At 34.7% G+C, this 14,238-nt stretch overlaps 1 protein-coding gene across 5 annotated transcripts in view; it reads left to right on the top strand.

Annotated features, from left to right (window-relative positions):
• Window positions 1-14,238, top strand: part of TTC7B (tetratricopeptide repeat domain 7B) — a 136,575-nt gene that overhangs the window by 29,836 nt on the left and 92,501 nt on the right. For all 5 annotated transcript variants that reach the window (XM_084288206.1, XM_084288208.1, XM_084288207.1 and 2 more), the window contains exons 4-5: window positions 4,131-4,261; window positions 5,281-5,402. In XM_084288206.1, coding sequence (XP_084144332.1) covers window positions 4,131-4,261; window positions 5,281-5,402 — 253 coding nt within the window. The remainder of the gene's footprint in view (window positions 1-4,130; window positions 4,262-5,280; window positions 5,403-14,238) is intronic.

Below are 14,238 nucleotides of genomic sequence, written 5' to 3'. Positions count from 1 at the left end.
AGATCACTTGGAGTAAGTGATAAAACTATCTACTGTCTGCTTTCTGAATCTAAAATATGGATAATTTATAATTTTTATAAAAGATTTAAAGAAAACCTTCACAAGCTATCATGTAATTGAAATATCAGGCGTACCTTTTTCTTGTTCAAATACTGTTTGTTGCTGTTCTACTCTTTTGACAACAATTTTAGAGTTACTTGGCAAAACACACAAGCTTAACTAGAATGGACTTGTATTCATTTCACTGCTTCTCACTTTCTTTTCCCTCAGGAGTCATCTTGCTTGATATCTGGACTAGATATGTATGAGATAAGTGTCTTCCCAAAATAAAACTGACCCAGTTTGTTAGAAGCTTTTACTTGAAGGTGGTTTTGACTGGAAGGGCTTAAACTTAAAAGCCATAATATCAAAGTCAATTTGTGATACCAGCTGGCATGATATTCTTGAACACAAGCTAAAACAATATCAAGAATAAAGGTTAAATAAACCAATTGCTGTGACTTGTACAACAAATGCAGTAATATTTCATAGCAGTAACTCTGCTGAATTTCTCAAAAAATAGAGTTGAACATGTAACTCTTTGCTTAATATCTCAAAAAATTACAAGTAATTAAAGAAATTTGTACCCTCTTCAGGCAGAAAAACAGATTTTTGCCCGGGAACTGTGGAAATAAGCACATAGGGGAGATCTGACTTGTCCAAATGCATGTGAACATTGTCAGCAGATTATTTAGGGTGACATGTGTGTCTTTGAATTCATGTGTTTCTAAATTCCGTAAGTTACAACTTGCCTTTTGTTTTTCAAGACTATATAATATAATATTGCCTTATAGTATATAATATTGCCTAATATAATAATGCTTTGTTTTAATTAATTTCTAATCATTCACAATATTCTTACAAAGAAGTGAGTAATATAATTTGTGGTTGTTATTGCTATATTGCTGTTTTTATCTATTTCAAATTAAAATATTTTTATGTGTTTTAATAATTATTTCTACACTCCATCATCTGTTTTTAATCACAGAATCACAGAATTTCTAGGTTGGAAGAGACCTCAAGATCATCTAGTCCAACCTCTACCTAATGCTAACAATCCCCAAAGATTCTCTTAAGATTCTCTTAAGAAAGAGTTAAATGAGTAGCTTGGAATCTGAAGGAACTTCTTGTTTTAACATGTTACAGAATTCTTAATTTATTCAATGTTTTCCTTCTAGTCAATATGGTTTCATTTTTAATGCAGTATTGAATTGAAATTATTTCTTGTGTCAGCAAACCAAATAAAGTCTCTGAACCATCCTGGTAAATGGTTGTTCCAGGATAGTTCTCCAAATTGACTTCTGTCTGTAAAGCATTGCCTGCTTAAAATACATATACTTTGACAGGTTGTAATAAGCATACCAGGAAAAATACACTAAGTACAGTTGTATAATAAAGTTACTTTAAGCAATAGTATTATGTGCTTTGTCAGAGGACCCTGTCACAATTTTGTACTTTTCCTCTCCATTACTTTAAATTTTCTGATGGAACACAGAGATTCTTTGATATCTGAAAGAGAATTCCCAGCTAAAATGAGAAAAGGTCCTTATACTGAGATTTTCAACTTAAAAAAAAAATAAATAGTTCTGGCCATAAATTATAAAAATATAAATAATAAAACGGAGACAATTCTACAAATAGCTGGCTGAGTAATGTGTGCCATAAATGGAGGATTACTGTGGGGCCCCTGTTGTTTGTGTCATGGGAGAGAAGGGGTGGAGAGAAGTGATCCACGTGCCCACTATCTGATGCTTTTAGTCATTTGGCATTTTTCTAATTGCTGCTCATTTATTGTGTTTTATGGTCATCTCTTAGTTTGAAATTGTTCATGTAGGACACTGCCAGCTTTTTATCCAACATCAACCGTATGTTTAGTTCTTATCAGAGGGTCACTTCAAGCAGCAGGAGATTTGAACTTTTTGTATAGTTACATCTTTTGGATATATGATTAGCAAAAGACAAAACAAAACAAAATGAAAAAAACAGCCAGACAAACAAAAATAACAACAAACTACCTATACTACATATAACAATATTTGTTATATGATTGAAAAATTGAAAGAAAGCAGACCAGCATAAGTTGTTCTAGACTATTTTAATATATTTTCTAATATTTAGAGAGATGTTAAGATGAAAACCACAACATGTCAGAAAAGCCCAGTGTCTGTTGTACTCAGGTTTGGCAGGTTTTCAAGAGAGTCTACTTGAATGTTTGCTAGGCTATCAGAATGTGTAGGTTTTTGAAAAGTATACTGATTTTTAAGTTTGTTTTGCAGAATATGATGTGGAGATCTGTTGCATGTCAAAAGTAGAAGGGAATCTTTTACTAATATGCACAAGAAGATACAAAAGTTTTAGTGATTTGTATTTAAAAAAAAATAAAGTATCCTCTATCAAATGCAGAAAGTTTTTCATCTTTTCTGCTCGGTGCTGTTGAGGCTCCAAGTAGAGCTTTGTATCCATTTTTTGACACAATGAGCCAAGGTAGATATAACCCATTGGAGAGCCTCCAGAGGAGACGAAAATGATCTAATATCAAGGAAGCATGAAAAGAATGAAAATTTGATATTCATTGTAGGAAACATGTCTCTCTTTTTCTAGATGGAAATTAGAAAAGAAATTTTGTAAAGAAAGGAATAATCTGTGAAGAAGACTAGGAATACTTAATCTAGGGAGGGAGATTTAGATGTTAGGAAAAAATACTAATTGTAAGAATAGCTGTGCTCTATAATGCATTGCTTAAGAAGGCCAAGGATTTAAGAACATGTTGGAAGAGCATCTGTTGGTGTTGGTTGATTCCTTATTCAGATAGACAGAGGAGTGTTCTTGAGGTCCTTTCCAGCTGTTTTCATTAATTATTTTGAAAACAACTTTAATAGAAGTGGCTTGTATAGGAGATACCATTGATTAATGAATGTTGTTTTGATTTTAGACAAGCAAAAACTTTATATTTTTTGGCTTCAAAGCACCAGATAGTGTTTTTGTTGGATAGGTCTAATAAAGGCACAAAAGACTTCCGTGCTTGATGAGAGAGAGAGGTACCTCTTACTAAAGCTGGTTGTATTGAGTTGTTTTGTGGGCATTCACATAAATGTGGGTATCTGTCACAATTTTTCCTAGAAAATCTAAGGCTTAAAATGCTAACTGCCTGTGTGGTGTCTTATGCTGCATTTATTTTTAGTGCAAGACCTAATGAGGGTGTGTATGGAGGGCAATTTAATAGTGATTAAATATTAAATATTAATATTAATAAATTTTTTTTTTCAGCTCCTATATTGTTCATTAGCATGGTAGGCCAGCACAAAGTTAGGATCATGTCTGGGTTCTTGAACTTATTCTGATTGTCTTGACAACAGATACAAAAAGCGTATTGAAATCACTATTTGTCATTAGGAGTTTAGTGTTTTCTTCCTGCAGAGGATATGCTAATCCTTTCTTTTCAAGCATGTTGTTAATTGTGTTTAGTGTGTTCTGTAATTCCATAGCAAGGTAAGTAGAATCAGACAGCGAATAGGCCACTGTTCAGAGAATGAGTGTTTGACAAATAACATAGGTAACAGGTGATATAAAGCTTGCTGCAAGCCTGTTGCACTGTGTAGTGAGATTTCTGAAAACTGAAGAGATGGAAATTTGATAAACAAAAAATTAAATCCAAAAATTCCACTTCCTGATCCTTTATTTCTTGAAAATATATTTGCTTTTGTTGGTGCCTCTGCTTTGCTTGTTGCTAGGTTTGGTATTACTTTGAGTGCTTTTCTCACCTTGCTGTTGTTTCTGTAATCACTTGGGGTAAGTGAAGATGTCTCCAGTAATTCAAAAGTGGTATAGAAGGACACTGGACAGCTTTGTGGTAGAATGTCATAATTTTAATTTAAATCATAATTGCTGAAATTGCTTCTCATAGTTTTACAATCATTAAGGATTCAGTGTTATTTACTTCTGTCTGTATCAGAGGACCATACCTTCAATTTTTTTCAGTAGCTTCTTTGCTTCTTCCCATAATCAAAAGGGTTTAGCCTGGACTATACTCCAGATGCAGTATTTTATGACATTAGTTTTTAATGCTTCCTTTGAAAATATTTTATTTTCAGGTCTCTGTCTTGAGAAGTTGCCAATTTCTTCTTCAGCTAGCAACCTCCATGTGGACCGTGAACAAGAAATTGTTACGTGCTATGAGAAGGCTGGGGATATTGCTCTTCTGTACCTTCAGGAGATAGAAAGGGTAAGAATTGTGTGGATCGTCTCTTATTGGTATGATGATACCGACATTTTGGTAGTTCATCTGAAAGAAAACGTCTGATATTTGTTTTCTTAGAACTTCAGGGCATGCTTACTATTGGACAATAAGGCTAGTGTGACTTTCTGTCCTCCTAGAAGATTCTGCTAGTAGTCTGAAAAGGGACAGAACTCTCTTAATTATTATGTATGTTCAGGATGCTGATCTGTAGCCTCCTTGGAATTCATTTATGAACATGGTATATTATGGTATATTTCAAACACATAGGAAGTAGGAAGTATGTATATTGTGTGTATACGCTTCCTGGCATTTCAGATAATTCTTAAAAATAATTAATGGTATACTCTCCATTAGATACTAAGCTGGGGTCAGAAAAGCAAAAGAAAAAAACAAAATGAAGAGGGAGAGAAGTAATTGATACTGCTTTTTAAATAAACACACATTCTTATTTTCTGAGCTTTTTTGCTTTGGAATGTTTTTGTTGTATCTTAGTGGTTGGTAGAATATGTAGTGAATATTAAGGCAGTTGAAAGCTGATCATTTTCCATTTTTAATGTAACTAATACAAATTAAATCATTTCTAAACTGTTTCTTTTAAAATCTCTCTGGATATCACTTTTAATCTTCAGTGCTGCTTTCTGCAGCACTCTTTCCTATTCTGCCAGGTTTTAAATTTTAAATACCATCGCCTCATCTACCGAGTGAGATTGCAAATATGCTTCATCATGCACTTCTTTTTTATACTGTTCTTCACATTAACTTCTGAAAATGTATTATAAAATTTTTCTTAGAGGCCATTCTGCTTGGTGAAGAAATTACTGTTTAAGGGATAGTCAACAGAAAAAAAAGATTTATATTTAGGTATGAATGGAATTAAGGATAGAACTATTCTGCTATCAGCTGCCTGAAAATGAAAGACTTTTCCAGTGTAAAGTATTAGTTTCATTGTGAAAGTCTACAAAACTTGATAATTTTTGTTGTATTTTTTTCTTGTGTTCTCCTAGGTGATTAATACAAATATACAAAACAGAAGCCCTAAACCAGGACCCACTACACATGAACAAGAACTTGGTTTTTTCTTGGAAACAGGATTACAAAGAGCACATGTTTTATATTTTAAGAATGGGTAAGATTTGGTTCACCATTTTTGTTTTGATTTAAGTTTTGTATTTTCGTTCTAACAGGTTGGGATACTTTTTAACAATTGTGGGTCATGCGATCATGAGGCCTCTTTAATAAGGCACAAAAGTTTTAAATGAAATAATGAGGCTGTCCATATTGTATTTATTTATGTGTTGTTAAATCCTTTGATTAAAGTATATGAAACAGAAAACATTTTGTATTTTACTTTCTAATTGTGAGAACTTAAAATACCTTAAACTTGACCTATTCTTTGATAGTTCTTTTACTATTAGAAAGTAAATATTAGAAATATGTTATTATAGAGTGATTGAGAACATATTGAAATTCCTGATTTTTATAATTTTGATTTCATAATTTTTTTCTGAATCTCTTCAGTTATCACTTATTTTAACATTATGCTGCAGGATAAATGTGCATGAAGACCAACAGTATGTATACAAGTATACAATCTCTATTGTACCTGCTCTATAGATCCTTTTAGATCCTGCATGGGAGCTCCTTTATAATTTTAAAGAAAACTTCTATTAAAAGTCTAAAAATAAATTCAGCCATCATGGAAAATAAAAAAAAAGAAACAGTACTCTTCATGGTTTTGGAGCTTTAAAACTTTGCACAAATGGTTTTTAAGTACATTTCTGACATTTGTTGCTGAAAGCATATAGTTTAAAAATTGATCTGCAGGGCTTTTGTTTTGTGTTATTTTATTGAAATTTTGGAACTCTAGATAGGACTAGCATTTTTTACCAAAAATGTTTCTTATTCTTTCAAGTGCATAAACAGGAGATGAAGGTAAATTATGCAGTGTCTGTAAAGAGTTCGAGATTTTCATGTACTGATGGTTGGTTGATAAAAGGATATCCCAATTTTGAAACTGTTCAGGGCAGTCAGGGCAGTCAGCAGGAAAATGGTCACTAAGCTTCTTAAAGTAAGGAAGTAATGCTGCCATATTGCATGATCTGAGAATTATGTATGAGTTCAGTTTTCATCATTTAATTGCAAGTGGAATGGAATGTTCTGAAAGTGTTTTTTGTTTTTTGTTTTTTGTTTTTTTTTTATTTAGCAGGGCTAAAAATAAATTACTGTTTTCGTGTCTGCACAAAAGATAAGTAAAATGCAAGTATTAAAAGAATCGCAGTGGCAATCATGGTAAAGAATAAGCTAAATTCCACATTTCAAAGGATTTTGAAGGCCTAAAAGTAATCAGCAGTAGATAGAGAAGATTAAGAGTAACCACAAAAAGTTGTGTAGTGGTTTATTAAAGAACATTTAGCCCATAGAGGAATGCTTTTTTTTTTTTTTTTTTTTTTTTCCTAGACCATATCAGCTGGTCTGGCATAAACTTTCAAAAAGCTGATTTGATTCTGTGCACATCGTAATCCTTCACAGTGAAGCTGCTGGTGTTCTTATCAACTCCTCCATAAACATACTATTTTTTTTTTTCCCCCACTCCTTAGTACAGTGGTCGCTTGTAGTTTACAAGCAGATTATGCATTATATATTTAATTTTAAATGTCGTCTTCCAATTTAGTTGTCTAGTGCTAGAAGTAGTAGAAGAGGAAACGAGGTGTCAGGGAAAAATGAATCAGAGCCAACCATTATTTTGCATACTTGTACCATTATATCCTTCAGTTTCCTTTCTTAATTTAGAGCCAATCCCAATTCTTTCAAGATTGCCTAATATGGCCATTGTTCCAGGCCCTCAGTTATATTGCTGCTTTTATTGGTCCTTTCTTTCTTTGCTTGTTTGTTTTTCAATTGAATTTACCAGAACTGAACACAGAAGGTTGCTACTTTAAATATATATATTTTTAACAGTGACAAATTTTTAGCATGCTTTTCAATACATTGGTATCAAAGATGCTTCCCTTGATTTTTAAATTTGGCATGTATTCTGATATTAGGTTTATCAGAACCTAATAAATTGAGTTCAAGATCTTCGATCTTTGTATTATGCTTTCAAATATACTTCAAGTTTTAATTTAATCTAAAATTATAATGATTATATGAAAATTTTCAAGCAGGGGAAATGTAGATATTTTTAATACAGGGAGTTTAGAAACTGAAATACTGATTTAAATAAACTTTTTTCAGTTAAAGCTGTAGATACCAAAAGGGTGTGAATCCTGTGGAAGATGCAGGAAATCACCTATTTAACTGCTTGTGAGTGTTGAGGGAGAAGAAAAGGAAAAATTAGCCTGTTTTTACAGGCAGACCAGCTCTGGTATTCATATTGCAATGCAGTGGAGGCTGTTACTTGTATGTTCTTGAAGTGAGATTGTAACATTAAAATAAGTTAAATCCAAAAAGAAAGTTCTTTCCACTAAACTATCATCTGGCATTGTATTGAGTGAATTCAAATTTTTTCTTGTTATCAGCATTGTGGATTTAACAATTTATACACTAGAACACGCTTAAAGATCTGACTAGATGCTTATGGATATGGGTGTGGAATTACTTTTTTTAAGGTTTCAGTTCCACTCCAATAAGTACTAAAAAAAAAAAAAAAACAAAACCAAAAACAAACAAACAAAACAAAAACAAACAAACAACAACAACAAAAAAAAAACTGATGGAGAACTGAATTTGTCTAAAGTCCTTTTGTGGGGAAATGTGTTGTTGTATACCTTTGTTCACTCATTTATTCACTGCTTTTGGACTCTTTGTCCTCTAGAACTGGAAATCCCATTTTTGTGTGTGTTAATTACAAACTCAAAAAGAAATTGAGAACTTTAATACCAACTAAAAGAGCATCATTTCAGCAGTAATGTAGGGAATGTTGTGGCCTACCCAGAATGCTGCTTGATCAACTTTAAACTTCTGCTCACTAACTGTGCAGAGATTTTCATTTGAGTCAAGAAAGCAAGTTTTTGTAGAAGATTAAGTGAATATCTTTCAGGCATGCATTAGTGTTTGAAACCTCTGAAGCCTAACTGCTAAGTGCCAGCATTTTGAAAATACATGGAATAGCAATTATCTAAAAATAAAAAAATAAAAAAAGCCTAAAGTGGCAATAGTCTGAATGGAAGAGCACTATTTTAATGATCTATTAAGGCACGAATCAGAAATTAATGTTTTCTTCCAAAATGTACAGAATTTAAGTAAAGTGTCAAACTAGATTCCCATTTTTCACTTGGGAGCTGAGGAACATTTCAGCTTTGCAAGTTGTAGCAAGTTAAGGAAGCTGTTCTGAATCTAAAAGGAGGGTTTAAAATATATATGACTTTAAATGTTTTTCTGGCTGATTATGCAACTTCCATTTAGTCTAGTAGCTGCTTTGTAATTTCAAATTGGTGGAGTTCAAAGACCTGGTATTGTTCCAAGAAAAGCAACGAGCATAAAAACTTTGACATGAGTACTTTAACATTTTTTTGTTGTTGTTGTTTGGTTGTGTTTTTGTTTGCTTGTTTGTTTTCAAGTAAAATGCCCCTGATAAAGGACATCAAGTTATGTTCTGAGTAATCCTTCTGTTGAATTTACTTTGTATTTGTGCTGTAAGATGAACCAGACAAAATTGTAAATGTGTTTTTGAATTAGCAAAGGTCAGGACAGTATTGGCTCTGTACACTCTTAAAGCAAAAGAGCTTTTTGGTTGGAATCTAAAATCAGGTGGCCATCATGTGAAAACCAGCATTAGCTAACTTCCTGAGCTCTCTTACCACTTATCCTACATGTCACAACCTCTCAAGGACATTGCTCTAGGGACTGGACCAGGTCTGTATTCCTCATGGTGCCATTATCTGTGCTGACACAGCTGCTCTGAAGCAAGACCTTCCCAGTCCTCTCCATGATGATGTTGTTCAGAGGCCAGCCCTTTCTTAGCAGACATTTAACCCAAGAAAATAGAAAGTTTTTATGTGAATAATTGATTTTTATTGGCTTACAGAATGTCTGACAAACACACAAAACAACAGTACTTGGAGTTACTCATGTAAAGGACTTGTCTATGTAGGAGTTGTTTTGTTTTTCCACTATGGCACTTGCAGGAATATTGCTCTTGTGTTAGTAGGCAAGGGAGAGTGTACAGAAGTCAATCCGTAAGTGCTATTGTTGCGTGCATGTGTGTGGGTGTGAATGTGTGATACCTTGACCAATTGTTCTGCACATCTCCAAAGATGAAGATGCAAATTCTGATGAAGTCTTAGGTATCTTGTCAACATTAATTAGTAAATAAGGTACATCACTGAATGTGAGCCACAGTTGCCAGTTTTAACTAAAACGTTAACTGACCCTGTTGACTTGAAGAGGAGGAAATAACTAGGTGGGAGGATTTATTGGTGCTAGGTTTCCTCATGGTAGTGGCAGAACTGATTTGCTAAGCATTTGGGTAAGTGTGCCTGGGAAGGAGTGTATGTATTTTGGTCATAGTTGTCATGAAAATGGAACTGGCTCTTGGAAAAAACAGGTGACTGCTTATCTACAGAGATGTAAAAGACTAGTCCTAAAGGATGATTCATCTTCATTTTAAATAATAATAACTATTCTGAAACTATTTTTGCGAAGAGTAAACACATTGCATTGTTTGACTCTTCAGTGCTATCCTCTGAAGTTGTAGACAGTGCATCAGAGTTCAAACTAGTTTGTGACAACACAGGCCGTGGTGTTGTAGTGGACAGAAGGCTGGTACAGTGGTAAGAAAAAACAAATACTGTGCAGGTGTTGGAGACTGTGTGTCTCGTCATTTGTTATTGAAATTCATGGCATTTGAAATTCATCGGTTCTTTCAAAGCGTCCAATGCTCAGGTTATTTCCTCGTCATTGTCCAGACAATTAAAAATAAATGTTTCTAAGTTAAAAGTAGTATTGATTTGACTGTGGTAAGAATCAAAGCTTAACTGCAGTGAAAACCTTGGAAACGGTGTGTGTTACAGAAATGCTAGTCGTCTGTTAAAGGCAGGCAAGCTTTACCTGTATTTTCAGCTGAATACTGGAAAAATCTTCCTTTGCACCTCCCGATCTCCACATCCTTTCCTTTCAAAATATATAACCACCAGGATAATGTATTCAACAGCCAGTTTACTGGAGAGGGCTTGTAATTATTGTTGACATGCAGGCACTTTGGTGTTTGTACTGAAAATGTTTACTTATGTTCCAGCAATTTGTATTTGGTAGGCATGTCAGATCTGACCTTTTATGTCTCCCAGATTCTCTGTCCCTTGCTGGCCTACCCTTCCCAAATGATTTTCTTCTCAGCTCTTGTTGGATGCACTGTATTTTTAAATACGAGAAAGTGAAAGTGGCATTTCTTTTTATGAGTGTGTGGTAGTGCCCTTGTGCATTTGATTTCTCTCCCATGCATAAACATAGTGCGTGTGTATGAATAATTTTGATCGTGTTTTAATGTCATCTTGTTTTACTGCCACCAAATCTTCATATTACTGCAGTGGGGGTACTTAAAAACAGAGTTTCTTTGGAAATAAGTGGTTCCTCAGAGATTGCATTCAGACACAAGTATGGTAAGCAACTCAGCAGTGAAGTAATCTCCCTCATTTATTTTGCATTGACATTTTTATAAGACTATCAACAAGATGTTTTTAGACTTTTTTTTTTTTTTTTCCCCTTAAAGAAGTGTTGCTTGTAAGTCTTATGCTTAGGAATACTGCATGAATTCTTCTTAGTTATGAATAAGCAGTGGAACAGTATAAAGAATAGCAATTACTAGGACAGATTCTGGTTGTTTGCTTTGAAGCATTTGCATGGGTTCTTTTTTCCAGAAAGTATTGTACCTGTTTGTAGGTACAATTCGTGTTTTAAGTGTGCTCTATGTAGTATGAATTTAGAGATTTTTGCCTTTATCGTCCTGCTTTTCTCCGAGTTAATGTATGCGTTTACATGGCAGTGTTCACAATGAATTTGGAGAGCATAAGAATAAAAGAAAGCTTAGTAAGCACTTTCAGAACTGTTATTGGGATGCAATAGAAAAAAGGAAATCCCGTCCTCTGTTATACTTTGTTTTGGTATAACAGTCCGATAGCAAACACAAGAGTTGGCAATAAAGGGGCAAAACTCTTAACTATACTGATGAATAAATGGCACCTAAGCAACTTAAACTCACCGTTTTCCACTACTTTTTTTCAGCTATTAACATCTCTAGCTAACCAGAAACAGCAACTTCGAAGTTAAACATCTCCAGTGTTAATGAGAGTGGGAAAATCAAAGGATGTTTGATAACCTCTTGCCTGATTTTCCCCTTTCCCTCTCCACCCTTCCTTCCCTTCCCCTGGTTAATGGGCTCTATCACTTTTTTTCAGTAAATGTTGCTGTTTTCACACTGCTGTCCAATATAATACTCTGGTTTTCAGTTTGAAGAAACACTTTTAGTTACTGAATTTATGATGGGCACAAGCCCACAACAGACCAAGTTTTATGTTAGGTCTTACACTGGTGTATTAGTACTTAGAGCTCTCTCACAATACTGTCTCAGCACCGAGCTCAAGTGGCTACAAATCAGTTATACTCTGATCTTTTTTTTTTTTAATGTATTATTGAACTGCCATAATATGTATCAGTGTTCCAGTGCTAGTGTTTATCTTCTCTTCTTTTCCTGCAACATCCTACTTTGTGCTTAATTAACTTCTTAGTGTTTTTTCCCCAATGTTAACCAACATAAAAACGTTTTTTTTCTGCCCTACTGCTTCTTCAGTCTCATCTCTGTACTTATTCTCATTTGCAATTTTTTTGAATACAGACCACCAAGATTGTCTGAAGCTCTTAGGTATCTACTGGAGAAGTATTATCATTAAAACTAGTTTTATCTTTGTGAATTTTTTCCCCTTTGCTGTACATCAGGTTTGGTTTTTAGCCATTCTGCATTATACTGCAGCACCAACACCTGTTTTCTTCAATTGTTTGCCAGTGGTGAGGTCTCAGCTGAGAACAGAAATGCTTCTTAGTGCTGAAATGTCACCTTGGGAGTCCTGCTCTCTCTCCATCCCATTTCTTTACCTCAGCTCTTGTTTTTTCAGAAATGCATTATGAGTTTGCAAGCTTAAAAAACACTCTGTGAAAGAAGAGAGCAACGTGCGTTTTGCCCGGAAAATGGCTGTGTGATGCAAAGAGTCCACTCCCCACCATAGAGTGCAGTGGGAGGTAGTAGCTGCTGCTGGGATTTGCATGAAGCCTCTCATGCTATAAGGACTTGTGGGCTTCCCTTCCCCTTCATTGGGTTCCCTCTCTGAGAGTGGGGCACGGCCAGTGACAAGCGTGCTTCTTCACAGGTGTCACCACTGGTTTGTGCTCTCTGAAGAGATGCCTTTCTGTTCCTTCTACTCCTTTCTCTGCTGTGCCACCACTGAGAGGGCTGAACCACAAACAGTGCTTAGAATTTGGCCTTGTCTCTGTTTTTGCGAACCAATGCCCATGACCAAATATTTGATCTCTTACTTCAGATTAGCTCTTTTTGATCTGCCGGGTGTTACTGCTCCAGGGATGCATCCCAGCGGTTTTGTTACTGTATAGAATCTTGTATTTTACCACCGCATACTTCCTTTGTGTTTCTGCTGCTCTTTTCTGACCTTTGTATCTCTAAGACAGGTTGTAAAACCACTGCCATGTCATTCACTGCTGAAGTTCCCCATGCTTTTATCAGGCTTGATATTAAAATGAGAGGCATCCTATATCTTCAAGGTGGTATTCTAAACAAAATCTTTGTATTTACTGCATGTCTTCTTTCTACTTCAGTGGGAGTTTTTATATTTTCATCCAAATATAGATAAAATAACTCTATAAAGTTTATGACTATACAGATTGACTGATGTGTAATACAGTATTAAATATTTACCAGAGTAAATTAGATTTGCCTCATTCCATCTGTTAGCTTATTTCGGTAGTAAAACTTTCTGGAATGTTTACTGCTTTTTTTTCTTGTGAATTCAAGAACTTTACCTTTGTAATCTACCCCTGCTTCTTCCTCTGACTAGATCTCTGCTCAAAGAGAAAGTAACATATAAGAGTTAAAGGGCAGGATTTCTAATCCACTCTTTCTTGAGTAACTTGTGAAGTCATTTTTGTGAATCTGTTTGTTGTGTTTTAGTAGTTGAGACTAGTGCTTTGTGTGTGTGCGTATATATACACACATGTATATATACACGTGTACATACGTGTGTAAATATATATACACACACATACATGCACACATGCATATCTATATACTTATATGAAATAATATTCTAAAAATCTGAGAAGGAGCTGAGGTGCTGGTGTCAACAAGTGTGGTGTTACCAGCTCTCATCTTCCCTGTACCTACACTCCTGGCACATATTGTTTATTTTTTGTTTGTACATGTTTGTACCAGAAACTTCATTTTCCAAACCAGTGGAAAACAAATGGCAAAGCAATTACATCTTTCTTTCATTTTAGTGAGATGAAAGATTCACCAGAAGGTGTGATAATGGCTGGCGTTGCTGTGAGAAAAGAGATAGCTGAGAGCAGGAAGGTGTGAAGAAGGAAGAGTGGTGGAAAAAGGGAACAAATACCAAGAAGAGATTTGGGAGAATGAGGCCTTCGCTTTTTGGTAGTGAAGCATTAAATGGATTTAGCTACCAGTGGAACTGCAGTCTAGGCAATGCGTTTTCATTCCAAATGCATGTGATTATGGCCTTCAGGAGAATAGTAGATGAGGATAAAGTAAGGCTGTTTAGATGTTTTGTTACTGTGTGTTCTAAAAGAATTGCTGCTTGATTGGGCTGTTTCGAATACTTGGGTTTACACAGCAGTAATGGCACACTGAGGATGTTTCATTTATAAGCTAAAACTTCAATCAGGAACTTTCAAGCATCAAGCAAACATGATTTGCTGTAGTGAATATCAAATACCAAGGATTT

This window comes from Netta rufina (genome assembly GCF_964035555.1).
Source record: "Netta rufina genome assembly, chromosome: 5".
Lineage (NCBI taxonomy): Eukaryota > Metazoa > Chordata > Aves > Anseriformes > Anatidae > Netta > Netta rufina.
This window is presented reverse-complemented; position numbering and strand designations above follow the sequence as displayed.